At 37.2% G+C, this 21,213-nt stretch overlaps 1 protein-coding gene across 1 annotated transcript; it reads right to left on the bottom strand.

Moving 5' to 3' along the window:
* Positions 1-2,873: 2,873 nt before the first annotated feature.
* On the bottom strand, positions 2,874-20,795 carry SERPINB5 (serpin family B member 5). Its single transcript, XM_026701086.2, has 7 exons — positions 20,358-20,795; positions 14,226-14,403; positions 12,252-12,389; positions 10,032-10,149; positions 5,976-6,118; positions 4,923-5,090; positions 2,874-3,926 (listed from the first exon to the last, which is right to left on the bottom strand). The coding sequence occupies exons 2-7, from the start codon at positions 14,391-14,393 to the stop codon at positions 3,534-3,536; spliced, it is 1,128 nt and encodes a 375-aa protein (XP_026556871.2). The 5' UTR covers positions 14,394-14,403; positions 20,358-20,795; the 3' UTR covers positions 2,874-3,533.
* Between the last annotated feature and the right edge of the window lie 418 nt (positions 20,796-21,213).

Genomic DNA, 21,213 nt, shown 5'->3' with positions numbered 1-21,213 from the left:
CACACACACATTTAGCAATTTGATGGTGTAATCCATTGCACTCCGGAGTAGATTAATCTGATGAATCTAAATGGCTTTAATACATATTTCAGACTGTAGATTTAAAGGAATAAAAAATATAATTAAACATATTTTTACATAATACCAAAACTCAAATCCAGATTTTTATTTTAAAAAGTGACAACAATAGGTGGTAAATGTTTACATTTTTACCCACGTTTACCTTGGTAATGAATATATAGACAGGTGTGGATGTGGGTGTACATGATTTGTGCACATCAATCCCAAGTGTAGGTATTACTCTAAAGTACTCCTTCATACACCTGGGATCCCAAGATAGGATCCATGTTATTATAAAAACAAATACAGTGTATATAAAACAAATAGTGTACACACAATTAAAAGTGTCTGTGCAAAGAGGATTTGACACTTCAACTAATATTCAAAGTTAGTACTCATACCACCATTCTCAGAAGACCATACCGCAGTCTGGGTGATGTGCAAAGACATGTCTTTCTGTAGATACCAATAAAATTTATCTCAGTAATAATATTAAACTATAATCTTGTAAAATGTACATATAGATATATTGGGGTGATATTGATTGAATAATTTTTTAAACCTCCCAACTCCCAACAAGTCAGAGTAGGCATGAAAGTACCAAGATCCTTCTTGGGCTCAGTTTCACATGGATAGTCATTATAAAGGCAATAAAACTCTGCCCTGGAGTAATTCAGATTGGAGAAATTGAACCAACTGCAACCATCCTGGTTTTGCAACAGGTGAGCTTACCAGGTGGCATTTATTTTTATAATTTGTATTTCTTGGGCATCCAAAGATGATCCCATCCAGAGGTGGTATTCAGTAGGTTCCAACCAGTTCTGGAGAACCGGTAGCGGAAATTTTGAGTAGTTCGGAGAACCGGACAATACCACCTCTGACTGGAGATTTTACAGTATCCTTCCCCTGCCACACCCACCAAGCCATGCCCATAGGACCAGTAGTAAAAAAATTTGAATCCCACCACTGACAATGGAAAACCATTAATGGATTCATCTTTCTTTGTTAATAACAGCAAATATGTATCCTTTTCTTAAGCTTTTCATCATTGTTGTGACTGCAGTCACTAAATGAGACAGTCATTAAACAAGGAATACCTGTATATGAAATACAGAATAACATGAGATCATTGTGCCAGGATCAAACAACATGAAATAATAATTGGTTTGGTACATGCAAACTGTCTTCCACTTCTGCCTTTTTTCCTCCATCACAACAGTGGGGATTATCGTTGATACTCAGAATATTCATTTTTTTGTTCATTTGTATATTTGTTATTTTTATGTTTAACTAAAATCTAGGTCACACTGCAAAACTAGGTCATTTTTGTTTTATAATTGATTCAAATCCCATGAAATTCCAAAGCGGTTGAAATATAAAATATTTAAAATATTTCAGTTTCAAACACTGAAGCAATTCCACCAAAAGCAGTAGGAAACCAGTGTGTTAATAATCAACATATATTATTTGTTAAATGACTGGAGAATAAAAACATCTCCACTTGGCATCAAAGGACAATAAAACATGGCTGCTTGCTGGGGTGGGTAAAGGTAGGAGTCAATCTAGACACTCATAGAACTCAAGTTGTTACTGAAAGTCATACAGTACTTCATTGGGGTGGGGCATTTCAGAGACAGGGAATGCCGTGGACAAGAGCCATTGCCAGGTTCAGCACACCTGACCAGGTAGAGCACCTGAAACAAGACCTATCAGCTCATTATTAGTGTTTCTGTTTCATTTCATACCGCCTCTTTCTTCATAGATTTAACTGAGTTAGTACAGTCCTATTTACGCTTAAGTATATTCTATCCAAATGTGGACAATACTGTACCAAGAAGTAACTTAATCCCTATTCATTAAGCCTCTGAGCTTACTTTTCACTGTCTTCATGGTCTTAAGTTTCACTTCTCACTGGCACAGGTAGATCAACTTCCTGACAAAGTCTTGACTTAATTCAGGCCAAGCTGCCTCCTGCCATATCTGTATCCTAATTTGAACTAGATCTCCAATTCATGGACCAATCACAGCAAGAACCCGTAAATATACAGTTATATGGCAGAAAATACAATTATTTAGTCAAATAATAGAGGGCAGCTATCACGATTCCATTCCATGCCCTAATTTATAGCAGGTAAGCCTTGCAGGGTTTTTTCCCCCCATATCCATATGAATGGAAGGGAATTCATTACACCAGCTCCAGGTCTAGTTTAGTGTTCAGGGCAGAGCCTAGTATCATGTAAGTCTGATTTTCCACCATACAAATATGGCTGAGGTAATTCCATCTCACCATAGCACACCTACCACCATGGATCACTGTAAATCAGTGTTAGTACAGTAATGGGGCCCCTATTCACAAAGAAGGGGTGGAGAAATAGTAGGCCACCACATACTGTTGATGTCATGCCTTGTCATCAGTCAAGTTTTAAAAGGCCATTCAAAAGTGTATTCAGTAAAATTTGGCATATCTGACATTTTCCAACATTTAGCTAACATTTCTTAATCACTCTCCCAAAGAATAGGTATCTTCTTTGCCAAACACATTCTTGAAATATATGATTTAGCATCTATTTCAAAACTTTAATATAGAAGAGACATAAAATTGTAAATGGACATCAACAAATCCAAACCTTGAACTGAAACTCATTCTCTTGTTCAGGTGTTAAATAGTGTATGCTTCCCATATAACAAAGAACAGCATTAAGTAACTCCATTAATTAATGCATATTATCACTGATATATGAAGTCAGATTTCAAATGATGCAGGAGGTGCAGTTTTGTTTTTCACTTTAAACTTCAGCAATAAGAAAATATACTGTAGTTTTTGCAATGCTTTATTTGGAACAAATGAAGGTAATCTAAGTTAATAACTTCCCAATATTAATTAAAAAAACAAGAAAATATTTTACTGTTAAACATATTTAAGAAAAAAAAATCTACATTAATTGATTAATGTCTCACTACAGATATAAAACTTCTGATATTCCAGTCACAAATTAGTGATTTAACTAATTCAAGATTTTTTAAGATCTGAAGAAACTCATACGAGGTCTTCCCTAGCTAGACAGTTCAATAAAGTTAATTTTGCCAATGAGCATAAAACAAACTGCAGTATTCTGGAGACATCACAACTTTGCAAATTGTTTTATTGCTACCTATCAAAGATACATTTTGCTGAATTTGTTCTCAGGTTTATTTTATATGTAAACAAGAAACCATCTTCCCAACTTTGGTGTATAATATCTAGCTGATAAATTCAACTATGGTTCACTAGAAAATATGCCATAATAAATTATTTTAGCCTTTTAGGCTAAAAGGCCTTTTAGGCTACAACTAACTGATATGGCCACTCCTCTGTAAATTCATTTGAACAGGAAGTTATTCGACTCAATTAACAAGAGAAACTGTGTAGATTACCTTTGAATATTTCATACTCAGAAAATATTGATAACAGGTTTCTTTATAGGCAATTCCGTTTAAGGAGAACAGAATCTACCAGCAAATACAATACTGCGACTTTTGTTGTGCTTAAAGAAGAAAAGAAAAGGATGATCTGCATTAAATTCATCTTTGTGCTGTAGGATCCGGTATCCAGGAACGTCTCGAGATTCTGCTCCTTCTTCAATTACTTCCAGAAACACTTTGTGAATGATCTTGGAAAGAACAATGCCTTTTGACTCTGACATTCCAGAGAAATCTGATGCATTCTCATCAAACATATGAGTCATACCAAGGCTTTCTAAAATGGGTTTGAAGTCATATTCACTTTCCACTTTAAATTTGGGGAGGAACACATTAACTCTACTGTTTGCCATCACACTAGGATTGGTCCACTGTACCAGCTTCTCTGGGGTGATCTCCTTCTCAAGCTAAAGAAATAAAAAAAAATAGTAGGTGAATAGAGTATCAGTTCTGATTAGATACTGCAGGGGTGTCAAATTCAAGGCCCAGGGATGGGATCCACCACTTTTGCTGGAAACAGCAAAGGACCGGCCTACGGTGCCTCTGCCAGGGAAAAGGGAGCTCGGGCCGCATACAGCCCTCCTAAGCTCCATTTTGGGCCACGATAACTCCTGCAACTCTCTGCTAGTGAAAACACAACTTGGGGATATCGTGCACGGTCCTTCCGAGTTCCGTTTTCACTGGCAGTGGGCTGCAGGAGGCCATCGCGGCCAAAAACAGAGCCCAGGAGGGCTGTCGTGGTCAAAACGGAGCCTCAATGAGTGACATTGAGCTGACCACGCTCACTCTGGTCATGCCCCCCAGCCTCCCAGGTCCTCAATGAAATTAAGTTTGACACCCCTGGGATACTGTGTGTTTGGTATGGTATGATATGGTATGGTATGGTATGGTATGGTATGGTATGGTATGGTATATGGTAACGCAATAGTATTGTATTGCATGGTATGGTATTATATTGTATTAATGCCCATCAGTCATACACAGTGTCCAGCAGCGGACAAACCACTGGTCATAGATGGAGATTATTTAACATTAAGTCAAAGTTAATTTGGGTTTATTAATGCATGCAACTGTTGTGGATTTTTTAATTTACTGCGGCATTAGGTTTTGCCTGAGGACTGAAGACAATTAATATAATTGTAATACCACGGCTGGAATGCTACTAGCTGTTGTGATTTGAGCTAATGAATCATCCAGTCCAGTTTCTTTTTATTAATATAGGGTCCAAACAATATGGACCTGCTACATTCAATGAACTAAACAAATGGCTACAAGACACATTAGGAAATAAATCTATTTTTCACTCTTTTCTAATCAGACATTTGAAACATTCAAGGAAGAGAGTGATTGATATGCAGCTTTTCAAAGAATACTTTGAAATTCATCCAAATATTTATTTCTACCTGTTCCAATCCAGTTGTATCATCCTCTAGATCTTTAGGTAGTAAGATAAGCATGCTTATATGTTTATTATGACATGGGAGTTCCAGAATCTTGGTTTTTATATCATTTATGTAGCCCAAGCATAATGTAGCTTCCAAGTTCATCATCTGTACAGGTTTGGTTTCCGTCTAATAAGGGAAAAACATAAATTGAGAGTTCACTTACATACCAGTTGTGGTCAAAATTCCTGATTATGTGTCTATTTACCTTCATATATTAAAATATGAATTGAGAATAGAACTCAAATGTTACATTGTTAAATTATTACAAAGTTGAATACAAATATGTACACTATAAAAGTTAATTTTTTGAAGAAATGCAGTCCTTTGACTAGATTTTTTTTAAAAAATATAATTTTTAAGAAATGCATTCTGTGTGATTAACATTATATTTGCTTCTTTATAATCATGCATCTGAAAATATTAATCTCAGCATCTTATTTTGTGAAATTCAGTGTTAGTTACATTTGTTAACCTAAAACTGGTATATGAAATATAGATTCATAGCAAGAATAGATAATAAGAATTCTAGGATGAATCATCATATACAGTATTTTAACTCATTTGAAATCTTGACCAAGATTCAAAATTTACTATATACAACAGAAGTCAAGAAGATTATGAAGAACCAATAATCGAAATGTGACAAAGAGTTGCCAAACTATGTAAAACAGTGTAATCCATTTGACATTCCCCCCAAATCTTTTTGCTATCCATAATGTTCTCAAATTTTATTTTTACCATCTTGGGGCCCATAACTTTTAACTGCAAAAAGGAACATTCTGGTGATTTCTAGACATACACACGGGTTTGTTTTTTTTGAGAGATAGACTGTAAATGAACCATTATGACATACTGGCAGTTTGTGTCATTAACTTTAAAATCACTCATCAGAGCTGATTTAGGATTGTGTGAATTGAAGTAAAGGCTACTTTAAAATTCAGCAAGAAATTGAAAACTTTTCTGTAGCATTTAATTTTTGTTTAAAAAGTTTGAGGCTGCTTCATTCTATACCTTGCTTATTCTGAATGGGCATTCTTTGGTTTGTGCCTCAGGAAATTTCTTCATCCAGTTTGTTATAAAATAGGCTGCGTTTAACAGGATTATCTTGGTCTCATCATTGACACTCTCCTCAATCAAAATGTTCTCCATTTTACCTGCAGATACAAGGAATACTTTGTTAGAAGTGCAACCCCAGATACAGGGCAAGAACAGCCAAAGTTTCTAGGAAAAGGCAATTCCAGATACTGTCTCTCCAGAAGAGTTTAGATTCTAGAAGAAGCATTTAGCTATTTAGCAATACTACTATGGAGTCTCTCAATTTTTGCTTTAACAAAAAGATTTGGTCCTTAAGGATGATTTGCCTATCTGCTCAATTGTACTGGAATGGCACTTTCTTCATCCGGCCTTCATAGAAAAGATAAGAAATTTAGTTCAGTAAAACTAAAGATATCAATCTATGAAACAACAATCTATGAAACATTAAGCTATTTAGCATTGGTTAAACAAACAATCCACCCAACATTTTCATACAATCTGCTCCTCTGTCAACACATAATGTCTATCAGAGAGTCCCAATCTCAGACAGCTTCTGTCATTAAAGGTAGTTTATACCGGTTGAAAAGAGCCAATGACCTCATTAGGCACAGCTTTAAATCTACGTAAGAAACAAATTGGATCTCTGTCATCCAGCCAACAGCTGAATAGTGGAAACCTCAATTTGCTTTCTATGCAAATCTAAAATCTGGTATTGCAGGCATGAGAGCTAATTTCTATGTAGCCAGAGGAAAACACTTGATGTCATTTCTAGCCATTACCAAACAAATGGCAGATGAAAGCTGGGTCTTCTCCCCAAAAAGGAGGGATTGAGTAGCCCCTTAATAAGGTAAAGGTAAAGGTTCCCCTCGCACATACATGCTAGTCGTTTCCAGCTCTATGAGGCGGTGCTGATCTCCATTACAAAGCTGAAGAGCCAGTGCTGTCCAAAGATGTCTCCATGGTCATGTGACCGGCATGACTAAATGCAGAAGGTGCACAGAACACTGTTACCTACCCACCAAAGTGGTCCCTCTTTTTCTACTTGCATTTTTACATGCTTTCGAACTGCTAGGTTCACAGAAGCTGGGACAAGTAATGGGAGCTCACTCCATTATGCGGCGCTAGGGATTTGAACCGCCAAACTGCCAAACTTTCTGATTGACAAGCTCAGCGTCTTAGCCTCTGAGCTACCACATCCCTTAATACAATAAGCAAAAAGAAGCCAAAAAACTTTTCATTTTGATTCCATAAAAGTTATTGCGCTGGAAACTTGACACTCATTAGAAGTCTCTCATTATGGCTTCCTAACTTTTCTCCAGTAAAGAATATCTCAGACATTCTTAATTTCTAGTTAAATTATTTTGATAAATGGTTATAATCCTACCTAATTGTTAATGTCACTAGCTTAAGGAATTTTATATGTTCATTTGCAAGTTGGTCACACCCAAAGAGCTAATGAAGCTGCTGCAAAGCTACTGTACTCAGGGGAGGACAGTTGTGATATAACTATCTATGGTATATTGTACAAACCATCAAATGAATTACAGATGCTTCTCTGAGCATTCTGCCGAGTCAGTAACAGTTGTGCTGTCCTTTGCTTTCCCAAATTAAAATAATAAAAAATAGTAAAAAGTTAGCTAAATGAAACCCCTTGCTTGCAGATACAGCAGGAATCTGTACTATAACCAATCATGACAGAACTAGTGATAACTGGCTGAAACAACTTTCTTTTTGGGTTTAAATGATCTATGTAGCACAAGATATTAGCCTTTCAAATGCAAGGCCATTTTTACAGGTAACCAGCAGGTACAGGTACTCTAATGAGTATTATGGTGTGCCCTTATCAGACATTATAAAGGCAGATGCCTCTCTACAGGCCAAGCCAAAATCCCCATGAAAGACAGAATCAATGCCTGAAAGGAAGGGGGAGGACCTATGGAAGCCTAAAGTGAACAATATGAGTTGGGCAGATCACAACTGTTGATTGCATCAGCAACCAAATGGTCAATGAATTATTACTAAATTATATCTTTGGGGGGGAATGTTTCAGGAGAAGAAAAAAAGACAACTAGAACAGTTGATGATGATTTTAGAAAAGGCCAAGAATGAGATGAAGGCAATGTCATAGGCAGGAAAAAAAACAATTACTGGGGATTTTCAATCCTTGGTTAGGGAGAAATGAGAAAAAAAATCTATTTTTGGAACTGTTTTTCCATACCTTTGAAAAAAAAAGTATGACCTTTTTTTCTATTTGTTTGCATTACTATATGCAAAAATAATAGTGTAATAGTGTAAGACATAGTGCCAAAAAATCTTGAAAGGCTTTCACATCAGTGGTGTTATTCAGCTGGTTCTCACTGGATCGGGTGAACCGGTTGCAAAGATTTGGCATGGGTCACTGAACTGGGAGTAAGTTCTGGCTTTCCACCCCCCCGACCTGGTCGCGCTCCCGCCTGATCCTCACTTTACCCCGCCTGCCTGATGTTCGCCTAAGGTATTTCTTTTTTTTTCCTCCCAACAATCAGCTGTACATATGATCAGCTGTGCTGGGATTCCCCTTGCTGAGGCCCAGGAAGGCAAAAAATGGAGGGAGGGACTCAGCCCCCCCTCCATTTTTGCCTTCTTAAGCCTCAGAGGAGCCTTATGGGAGAAAAATGCCCCCCAGAGGCTCTTCTGAGGCCAGGAAGCTCCCAAAACAGAGCATGGCGGGGTGCTGTATGCCCCTCCCATGCTGTTTTTTTCTTCCTGAGCCTTAGAGGAGTCTTATGGGTGCAAAAACGCCTCCCTCAGAGGCTCCCCTGAGGCCTAGAAGGCCCAGAAAATGGGTGAGGGTGGCTGCAAAAAAAGAAAAAAAGCCACACCCACCCAGTCACATGGCCACACCTACCAAACCACACCCACAGAACTGGTAGTAAAAAAAATTGAATCCCTCCCACCACTGTTTCACATTGCTGATACAGTAGTTCATTTATGAAAAGTAATTTTTAAAGAAGCCGAACCTCTCCAGGGATTACAGATAGTCCTCAACTTATGATCACCTTTGAGCTCAGAATTTATGTTGCTAAGTGAGAAGTTGGTTAAATGACTTTTGCCCCACTTTATGACTTACCTTGCAACATTTGTTAAAGGAATCATGGCAGTTGTTAAATCAGGGGCATAGTTGTTAAGTGAATCTGGCTTCCCCATTGAATTTGCTTGTCAGAAAGTCACAAAAAATAATCACATGACCCCCGCAGGACAGTGCAACCATCATAAACCAGTTGTCAAGCATCCAAATGTAAATCTCATGACCGTGGGCATGGTACAATGGTCAAAAGTGTGAAAAATTCACAGGGTAATCACAAGGGAAACCTTTCTTTTTAATGCCTGGAAGGAGAGGGAATTGTTTTTTTTCCCTTTCCCTTTCGGGACGATGATGGGGAAAAAAATACATGAAATTGTAAGCAGGACAGACAGAAGTACAAATATAATGACTAGAAAGATACAGAAATTTAGAAAGAGATATGTAATTGAACTAGAAAGGAATGAGATAATCAGAAATAAGGTTGAGGAAAGTAAGGGAAAGGAAAAATTATTGAGAAAATGATAAAATAGTGATAAGATATGAAATAGAACATAAAGATGAATATGTAATTGAGATTATGTCTGTATGGAGATGTGATAACCTGGAATCATGCTGCTCTTAAAAAAGATATTTTATTTGTGTTCTGTTTTGTGAAAATCCAAATAAAACTTTTACCCCAAAAAAGTGTGAAAAATGGTCATAAGTCACTTTTTTAATGCCGTTGTAACTTCAGTCACTAAATGACTGTTGTAAGTCAAGGATTACCTGTACCAACTTCCATTTTAAAACAGAAATACATTCAAACTTATTAGCATCGTTGTAGTGGTACTGTAATATTATTAGCACAGTAGCCATAAATAAGCAAACATGTAGTATGATAAACTCTTGGTCTGAAGGGATAATTCCCAATTCAAGGACATCCCAATTCATGACTTAAAAGAAATTTCTTTGATAAACAATGCACTTGCCATCAGTAAGGTCAGAAACAGATTTGTTGATCTGCAGCCTGGTGTCTTCTGGCTTTTCTTTAAAATCTACAACTTCAAATTCTGATGGGAAGGGCCTTTTGACAGAATTGATGAATTCCTGAAAGAGAGAATGCTCCAGGTTAAGATTTAAGTTTCCCCACTGGTAACATGAAAGTGAAGAGCAAGGGTGTTGATGCCAAGAACAAAACTGTGACAGACATGCATGTGGCAATTTTAAACTTGAAAGACAACTGGGTGGGGGCTTTGGCTTGGATTCCACATACACAAGCACAGGGGTGTCAAACTCAATTTCATTGAGGGCTACATCAGGGTTATGTTTGATCTCGGGGGACTGGGGCTGTGCGGCCAGCTCAATGTCACTCATCGAGGCTCCGTTTTTGGCTGTGACGGCCTCCTGCAGCCCTCTGCCGATGAAAATGGAGCTCAGGAGGGCCGCATGCACTAGCACAAGTAGACTGGAAACCATCAGGCCCACTAGGCAGTTTTGTGGCCAGCTGGCAATCTCTAAGCCAAACCTGCACAATTCATAACATATGATTATGATGCTTTTATAATTCCATGAGCCATAGTCAAATATGTCAAGCGGCCCAAATATTGATGACTCTTGCTCTTGTGCATTTCACAGCAAAGGTCCCCTTTACAAATCTCCGTCAACTGCTTTCATAATGAATTAAATGAAATTGAAATTGAAATAGCTTTGCCTATAACACATAGGTTATACCATAATTAACTTCAATGGGCTAGGGTTTTCCATGATCAAGTAATATTAAGGCAGTAAAGTTTTAAAAAACTGGAATGTTTTTTTTTAATCCAATGTACAACATTATCATATGCAACACAGGGCAGCAGCTCTCTATTTTAAATAGCAATGGCACTTAGACCTATATACCACTTCACAGTGCTTTCTAGCCCTTTCCAAGTGGTTTACAGAGTCAGCCCATTGCCCCCAACAATTTGGGTCCTCATTTTACCCACCTTGGAAGGATGGAAGGACGAGTCAACCTTGAGCCTGGTGAGATTTGAACTGCCAAATTGCAGTCAGTCGGCAGTCAGCAGAAGTAGCCTGCAGTACTGCACTCTAACCACTGGACCACCACGGCTCACAAAGCTGAATAAATCATTTTAATTCCAAATTATACATTAAACATTATAAGTAATAGTAAAAAAAACATTCTTCAGTTAGCATATAAAAATGAAGATAAAAGAAAAAATGTGTAAGTTAACATTCATTAGACAAGAAATTAAAAACTACAGGTCTGTTTCCAACTCATCTTCCTCAAGAGAAATTTCTTTGCAGACCTCTGGCCACAGAAAAGAGAGAAAATCACTTTTTCAGACTCTCAGAGCCCCTGGATTCTCCCAATAATTCTTTAGTGAGTCTTTTCTTTGGAATGTGGTAGGTAGGGAATTCAACGGAAGATCAAACTGCCAAAAAAACCAACAACCCAAACCTCTGTTTTTGTTCTACTGCCTAAAGCTTCTAATAACATATTCTGTCAACCGAAGAACATTACATGATACAACCCTTTGCATGACAACTGAATCTTAATGATTCTCATTAGAAAACAGAAGCTATCATTAAAAACAGAAGCTATAATCTTGCAAAGCAGGAGCATCCATCCTTATAGCAACTTTTAAGACTTGTAGACTACTCTCTGAGTTCTGGCTGGGGAATTCTGGGAATTGAAGTCCACAAGTCTTAAAGTTGCCAAAGTTAGACATCCCTGTTGTAGAGATTCTAATTTGGGTTGCAGTTTCATACATCATTTTTGCTGTCAGCAAGAGCAACTTCCATGGTTGGAACTCTCCGGTTATTATCGGCCCCTTGGGAAGGTTGCTTACTTTACTTCTAGTTTTCAGTAAAAACGTTCTATAGTGGGAAATGTGATTGTTTAACAACCATGGTGATCATTTAACAATTGCAGATTCACTTAATGACCATGGTGGTTCGCTTAACCACTGGGAAAAAAAGTCATAAAATCAGATCAGTCATGGGATGATCCTTCTTGCGACCATCACAGTTTACGCCAATAATGGGCTGTTTCCATTACAGTCATAAATTGAGAATAACTATACATTTTTTAAAAATTTCATTTATTAAAGCAACCATGAGCATAATGTAATTAATTATGGGATTTAGATGATAACTGTCAACCTGCTGGGCCAGATAGAAATTATTATTATTTCTTCCCAACTTACCACATTAGGATTAAGGGATTTTTCTACATAAAGCCGCTTAACCATTTTTAATGAATAAAATGCGCTAAGTTTGGAAGCATCAGAGGTAATTGTCTGGAATCCAAATGGAATATCTTTGACATCTTCTAGATGGAGCCCCTGTTAATAAACAAATACCAGTTTAAAATATTGATTTCAGTAAAGATTTCTGCACAATCAGTAGCATTTTCAACACAATCAAATGAAACATAAGAATTCTTTTCTATCTGATATTTTGTCCAGCTTATTTTTCCTGCGGCCAAGGAGAGGCCACTGAGAAGCATGTAAGTGGGACATGAAGAGTGAAGCCTTCACCAGCAACGATTACTCATAAATAGACACTAATAATTTTTCCCTCCTGTATGGGCTTCACCTCTTATAACACGAGGTATAGTGGTGGCCAACAATATAGCAGATTTTCAATTACTTTGAATTAATTCAGCTCCATCAATGTACAGTTTGCCTCAATAAATTTACTTCACCTTCGCTGCCATATGCAGAGATTAGTAATAGCTAATACCTATTAAATACTATAGGTTTCAGCTGTGGGAATCCAGATTGCAATTTTTATGGCTTTAATTAACAATTATACAATTAATTGTTAATTGTTTGAACAATAAACCAGTGGAACAACTTACCTCCAGAAGTGGTGGGTGCTCCAACACTGGAGCCTTTTAAGAAGAGATTGGACAACCATTTGTCTGCAATGGTATGGATTTCCTGCTTGAGCAGGGGGTTGGACTAAAAGACCTCCAAGGTCCCTTCCAACTCTGTTATTATGTTATTCTATAATAGATTAATCCAACAACATTTAATGTTAGGGTCCTACGCAGGGGTGGGATTCAATTTTTTAAACAACTGGTTCTGTGGGCGTGGCTTAGTTGGTGGGCGTGGCTTGGTGGTCATGTGACTGGCTGGGCATGGCCAACTCAATATCACTCACATCGAGGCATGCATCTCCTCGCCTGGCCTCTCGTGACTGTGGGGATGCTGCAACAGTCGTAAGTGTGAAAAATGGTCATAAGTCACTTTTTTCAGTGCCATTGTAACTTTAAATGGTCACTCCACACAAGCAAAGTACCAGCAAAGGTGTGTGTGGGGGGGACTCCAGAGAAGTTCCTGAGGCAGGAAGTCTAGTCCTGCCAAGAATGTAATAAGGGTTAATGGAGAGGCAGTTTCTGTAAGCAACACCAGAATGTTTCCTTCCTGCCTTCCTTACAGGATTAGGGCAGTAATTTCTTCTAACAACCAGTTCTCCAAACTGCTTAGAATGTTAACAACCGGTTCTAGCAAATAGGTGCAAAATGGTAGAATTCTACCCCTGGTCCTACGTGAAAGTGTGAGGAACTACGTTTTCGAATAAAGAAAATGCATATAAGAAATCCACAATTTCATTTCCATATTCCACTCTTTTAAAAAGTGTAACTACTTCTAAATGTATCATTTTACATGGTCCAAATAGCTTTCCTTAATGATTTCTTATCAACTCTGTGATATCAAGATATTACTGTTATAAATTAGTTCTATATGTAGCCTTAGATAAAATAAACTATCAGTAGCATCCACAGCAAACCACACAATGTCAACCCACACATTGTTATGTCATTGTGCAAATGCAGCCCTATTAAGCAGCAACACTAAGAGGAAGAACAAGAAGAAATTATAAACAATTGGAAATATTTAAGACACTTTCAGGTTCTGTAAATCTCTTTTTTCAATGCCAAATATATGGCAATGTTGTTTGTCTTTGTTTCATTTTAAGGTTTACTCTTTATTATCTACCTTAGATTTGAGAACCTTTGCTGTTAAACCAAGCCAGGATTTTTCTACCCATATTATTTAATGGAAAAATATAATGACTTGAATTTATAGAAGGGTCAATCGTCATCTATATGGCAAAGGAAAAATAGACTTCATATACAATAAGCAAGAGTTATGTTAAAATAAACATCCTACCTGTTTTATCTGGGTTGCTGTGTCACCATTAGCTGCTTTATATGCTAGAGCAAGAGAAGTTGATGTGGAAAGTGGAGTAAAAATAAAATTGGCATTTTTGTCCAGTTCACATAGTTTTTTGAATAGATCAACTGAAAAAGCTGTATTTGCAGCTTGTATAGCATCCATAGTTACGATTCTGAAATCAAAAGGGCAAAATAATTGATCAGTCAAACAATCTTGTGTGTATGAATAATTGCTACTTTCTCACATCCCGCATGCCAATCAACACTGAATGGCACTGCAACCTTGCAGTACAAGTTAACAGATGTGTAACCTGAAGTAACAATCACAACATTCAATATAATCTACATGTGGTATGTACAGAAAGGTGGGTGCAATCTGCTCTCAAGTTGTCTTGGGTCAAAAAGCTTTGAACCAACCTCTTGAATTATCTCATCACAACATTACAGCAGAAGAATACACACAACTGGCAAAATTTCTCTTCTTACAGTTCTGAAAGCTAAAGCAAATCTAACAAAGTTTCAAACTAGGGGTATCAGATATAGGTTCACTATTTTCCCTTGCCTCAGCAAAATTTAAAACTTTCTTCCTAAGGAGTTTAAATATTTGGGGATATTTTGCCTTTTCACATTAGATCCACTAATTAGCGATAAAAACCTCACTATTACAATCATAATACAACACCAGACATCCAACTGATACATATAATATGTTCTTAGCTTTCAGCCATAAATATACATGTATACATTACTATTTTGACCCAAACCTTGTTCCAAGAAAACAAATGAAGCAGAGGTAACAGAAAAACCTTTTAATGATTCTTTATTCATTCTGTTCCTTCATGGTTAAAAGGCTGTTTCAAATTAATTATCTCTGATAAGAAAGAGCCTTGCCAAGTTGATGCAAGGCTGCCAAGAACACTAGATAAAGTTACTAAGAAATATTTCAAACACAAAGAGTCTCCAAACACCAATCAAGATATTCTGAACGTCCACAAGGCTTGAATGTAAAAACTTCTTTGCTTCCTGCAAAGAATTCCGGTTTCTCAGCTGGCTTTTATCTCTTGAGGGAGGAGCCATTACCTTGCAGCCTTACTCCCAAGTCACCTATGATGCTGCAGCTGCTCTTTCCTTCGAGCAGCTCTGCATGCACGCGTACTGGGCACATGTTCCTTGGGAACCTCTTCATTACTGCTGCCAGCCTCCACCATCTCCGAAGGCAGCATTCCACTCGCTGATGGTCCTGGCCCCATCCCTGCCTCACATGCAGGACCCTCATCTGAGACCTCAACGTCAGCCATCTGCACCTGCTGCTGGTGAACCACAACAATTACACACACACACACACACACAGTTTTTTCATAGAATCTACAACTGTTGAATTCATAAAATGTGGAAGAATTGTTGTTGGGAGTTGGTGTTCTGTGGGTGATATGAGCATTCCTGAGCGCAGCAATTTGACCTGGGAGTGATTATTGAAATAAGTTTTATAAATATAGCAGAAAGGAAACTTACTTAGAGGTGGAAATGTCACAAGAATAGGCAAAACCTAGCACCTAGCCTATTACATCCTACCAGAAGGAGATTCCGAGAAACCTTAATTCTCTATTTATACACTACTACACCCATTTGCTCAGTACCTGCTGAGACAAAGAAGAATCAGATCATCTCCATTAAGTGCCACCTCAGAATTCCTTCTTAACTCATGTTTTATTTTTTTAGAGAACACAGAGTGTTTAAGTTGTATGTCTAAACAAGCAATTAACTAATGTTCTTTTATTATTTTATTTTATTTTGCTTTGGATGTAACAATTGTTGTCTTGACTGAGGTGGCAAAATCGTCATGTGGGCCTATCCATATCAGTGTTAAAACAAAATTATTTGAAAACTTTCCCAGGTATAATGTTCCCAAGTATAACTCGAAGGTCAAATGAACACTTATCAAGACATTGGACTAGAACATTTCCTTCTTGTAAAAAGTCTTCACACAACGCATGTTTTGTCTCAGGCAAAATACAGAAATTATTGCAGAGTTTTGTGCACCTGTGCACAGTCTACTTATAACTTGGAAAAAGTTCTCCAAAAAGGCAATCTTAACAATTTTCTGAACATACAAAGATGAGATATGTCAACCGGCAACTGAACTCAGTATCAACTGAAGGAAATATGCTAACATATTCTTGTTCTGTGCACTCCCATAAGTATTATTCCTTCTTATGCGATTAAGATAGCATGAAAAGTAATATACTATGTAGAAGAAGGCAATGAAAAATCAGCAGCAACTGACAAAAAGCAAAACATGCCAATATTTATATGCATAAATCTTGGCTTATTGCAGATATATCTCCATCTATGGTAATTTCCCTTGTTGAAAACTTCCCTAGGAAACAAGCAGCAGTGTAAGAAGACTCAGCAATAGACCTAGAGGCCATATTTAGTATCAACTTTCCAATGAAGAATTATTCAAAAAGAAGAATATGAAGCTATTAGTCATGGAAAACCTCAGTGAGGTGGAGCCAGTGCATAACTGACATACTAGTTTAGGAATTTGTATGGAGAATTATGCTTAAGTCAGCACCTCGAAACAATTGCTCAAGGGATAGTAGCATCTTTGAAGTACAGCTAGTTTGAAACACACCCACATTTTACTGAAATGCCTGGGATGAACCTTTCTGCTTATTAATCTTCCTCTTCTCCAGAAGTTTCGTTTAAATTTCAGTTAAATTTATTTTTATGCACCAATGATTTGAAGCTTGAGAGATCTTTACATTTTTGTTTTCTTGGTTGGTTTAAACAAAATGTCCAGTACTACTAGCTATAGTCTTGTACAACAGCCACATATGGAATTAAAGAATTATAAAATAAGGAATATACTGACATATAGCCATTTTTCCACCCAAAAATCATTTTTGGCTCTTCCTAAAGTATTTTACAAATTTAATTTACTCTAGCAGAAGCCAAGAGTTATCTCCCAGGTTTTTAGGAGTCAGAAAGTTGTGCCAGTCCTCTACATGTCCCCCCAAAATTTCTCAGTGCTCTGCTCACAACATCAAATAGAGGAAACAAATATTTTATGCTCCTATCTTATGTAAGGAGGGGGAGAAATCTCCATAATTTAATGATTCACCAATCTGAACAGACAGCTCAGTAACTATAGATTGTGGTTTGCCAAAAACTTTGACAAACTGTCTGTCTTTGCAATCCCAGAAAAGTACCAACATAGGATCTATTAAACCCTAGATGGGCAACCTTGTATGATCAATAATTGTGCTAGTTCACAAGCTATGCAGTAAAGCATTATCAAGTATGTATTCATTTTAATTTTGCTGAGTGTACTCCGCAGAAGTATTGTTTAATCTCAAGCTTCCAGGATAATATAAAATATACTCGCTCATATGGAAAATATACCTTTGTTTTCCATGCATCAGTGGTGGGATTCAATTTTTTTTACTACTGGTTCTGTGGGCATGGCTTGATGGGCGTGGCAGGGGAGGGCTACTGTAAAATCTCCAGTCAGAGGTGATATTTGCCGGTTCTCCGAACTACTCAAAATTTCCGCTACCGGTTCTTCAGAACTGGTCAGAACCTGATGAATACCACCTCTGCTATGCATGTATATATACTCAGCTTTTGCATAGAACTGAGAAATAGCCAGAGCATGAGGTTCTCTAGAGAAAGCTACAGCTTTCCATATTATCCCATCAACACAAGTAAAAAAGGTGCTGGAATAGTTTCTACACATCATGAAGATAATGGGGGTACTAAACTTTATATTACAATCATTTAGTATACTTATAGACTGCCTTTTTTCCATGACAAAGCAGAAGGAATTGCAGCCTTGGAATTCACAGGGATCTCCCATGAAGTTTTGACCCAATCCACATTTCTTGACTTGAGCAAGATAGGACCATTGTTGCATCATGTTTCTTCAAACTATGGCATGCCTTAACAACGATCCCATTAGCAGCATAAGGCACAACTGAGCTGGATCTTTTCCTGATTCTTAAAAATAAATTAATAAAAATAATTTCATCTTCATCAGCTAAAAATTACAAGAGACATATAGGCTGGCATTGGCTCAGGCTCACTGGCTACTTTTCGGGTGCTGAAATGTTGAAAAACATGTAACAATTCTCCTAGTATCTTGGCCTCATGCAGCATCTTAACTAAATTGTTTTTAGGGGAAAGATTTAGAAGCGAGGGGGTGATTCTACTGTCAAGGAGAGAAAGGAGCTATCACTTCCTATTGTTTCTTTTTTTTTTTTCTTATTCGTATCCATTTCATGCATTCATAACTATGTTTATACTTATACCTGTTATCTTATAATCGCTTGACAAAATAAAATAAATAAAATAAAATAAATAGCAAATGTTGGAAGCTGACAAAAGAGCTCTTGAAGGGAAACAGCAGTAAGGAATGCTCTGCTTGCTTGTGGAAGTGTGAGTGAAAAAGCAGTTATATAAACTGCTTACCTTGAAAGAGAAGAGGGAATGAGAAAGAAACTCAAGAATGCCTCACCTTGGTTTTCTTAAGTATGATAGTGGGATGAGAAAAATTATACCAGGCTTTCAAAATTCTTATATCTTTTACCAATGAAGTAGAGATCCAATATTCCTTACAGAGTCTCTTTCCTGACTGGCCTACCTCAAAGGGCTGATACTGCTTTCGACAGGTGTAGTGAAGAACACTGTACTAACACCAGTTTTATCAAAGCAAAATTGGTTTAAGAAGATGGGTTGCCATCTGGTCCCTTGCCTGAGTCAGTAAAATGTTTTAACGTGTTAATAACTAAGTTTGTACAAGTTATATTCTGATATAGAATTCATACTTAATAGCCTTGAAGGATGGGTTCTCTTTGCCTCAACTATCTTGCAGGGCTTATATTCATCATTCCTCCAAGAATCCAGAGCAGCTTCCATAAGCATCTCTTTTAATTTTATTTCCATAATAACAAACTGATGAACTAGTTGAAGTAAAGTTGGTGTCTAAGAGTGGACTTGAATCTGTGTCTCCTCGTCCAAAACCTTATTCGCTGTTTTAGAAATGGCATGAATAGAAGCCAACCCATAAAAAAGAAAGGGAGGCCTGTGGCTTTACCATCAGCTTTGAACTAAACAAAAGGAGAGGCTTAATTTTTATTATAAGACTCTATTTTTGGATAAGATCATAAAAGTTGGTATTCCTCCTCAGGATTAAAAAAAAATACAGGGTAGAAAAAATTAATGGGTCCGTACTTTCCTCCTCAGACTCCAACTGAGTTTCTTTTCACACAGAAAGAGAAGGAAGGAAAATGCAGAACAAATGCAAAGCCCTCCCAACACTAACTTTAGACTCATCCGTTCCCACTCTCATACCTGATACCTGATGAGCCAGAAACAATCATCACATAATTGTAATCTTCTGTATATAGAAATACAAGAACAGACAATAACCCTGGCCTGCTGAAATAAAAATCAGCCTTAATATCCTCTTAAGTCTGAATAGCATTTGTTATTTGATGAATAACGTAAAAGAAGCTGAGTCAAAAGGCCCACACCCCTATGAAAAATCTCACCTTTATTCAAGTTTCTACTAGCAATCTCATAGGCTTAGGGTGATTCCAATGGAAAGCTCCTAATACAACCAGGGAGAAGGCACTAGGTAGCTAGTTTACCTTAGCGATTTGTCTGACCTTGGAAAAATTGGAGACACTATTTTTTAAAAAAAAAAAAACACCCACTCTTAAATTCTATAAATGAAAAGGACAATTGCACAAGAAAAATCTTGACTATCATTCAATAGACTAAGGTTATTCACCACCCAGTCAATCAACAGAATAAGAAAGCTTGTCATTCTTGTTCCACATGGTAAGGTGTGATTTTCAGATCAACTTGCTAAAAATTGAATTGTTGTACCTCATACAGGTTAGATCAATAATCTAAGCTACAAGCAAGAGAACTATAGAAACATTCCAGCAACTGTTCACTCTGAAATCTCCTGTCCATAAAAAGTTATACAAAATGGGGAAATCCTTCAATTTCTCCTGCAGTGTCCCCCTTTTTTATTTTCAGCTCCACTGGACTCTTTATAAAGAATCCTAGACAAACGCTTAGACATCTACAAAAGGTTTAAAAGATATTCATCACTTACCTTCTTATGAAGCAACTCTATTTCCTGAACTGAGGGAAAAAAAGATGTAAAAAGGACAACTGAAAAAGTCTGGTGTTAGTGGTGACAGTTTGAAGCAAAAGACTGAACTGTATTAATTCACTTGAACTCTGATGCCACTCCCTATTTTGTTCTCTCTCTCTCTCTCTTTCTCTCTCTCTCCCTCTCTCTCTCTCATATCCCTTTTGGCATTTTACACATGATGGGATTCAGGCTGAACAGGCAAAGTAAAAAGTTTCCAACAGCTGTAACATGCTCCAGCAGGATGAAGCTGTTTTACAAAAGTTTCTTTCTCACTGCCAAGAAGTTTTGGTAAAGAGACTGAGAAGTAGAGCAAGACCAGGCTATATGATTATGGATTCTATTCTAAATGTGTTTAGGGTGAATTGAACCCGAGATGTTGCAGCTTTCTTTAAAAAGAACAACACCTTGCCTAAGGAATGCGGGGGAATGAAAATTAGAACGTGGAGAAACAAATCTGATTATTTTTCATTTTCAGACTGACTCAGCATTTTGTGGTCATTAAAAAGCCTAAATTAAAAAAAAAAAACCACTGCCTGCTAAATGCTATTATTGTGGTTGAATAAATCCTGGATTTTGATGCAAGTGAAATCAGCAATGTTTCTGTCCAAACGTTTTGTCCAAAGTGGATTCTTCATTGACTTGTTAGACTATAACAGAGAAACACAAATTAGCATCAGAAGACCAAGATTAGCCTCTTTGAAAAGCATCCACTTCCCCACCTTTTCTGGCCTAAACAGAAAATTTGAATTTTTGACTTTCCTTTACAATTAACCACAGCTGGCTGGGTCATCCAAACTCAGACAGATGTAATAAA

This window comes from Pseudonaja textilis, chromosome 3, assembly GCF_049901715.1.
Source record: "Pseudonaja textilis isolate UNSWEBS1 chromosome 3, rPseTex1.2, whole genome shotgun sequence".
Lineage (NCBI taxonomy): Eukaryota > Metazoa > Chordata > Lepidosauria > Squamata > Elapidae > Pseudonaja > Pseudonaja textilis.
The sequence above is the reverse complement of the archived record's forward strand: the minus strand, read 5'-3'. Positions and strand labels throughout refer to the sequence as shown.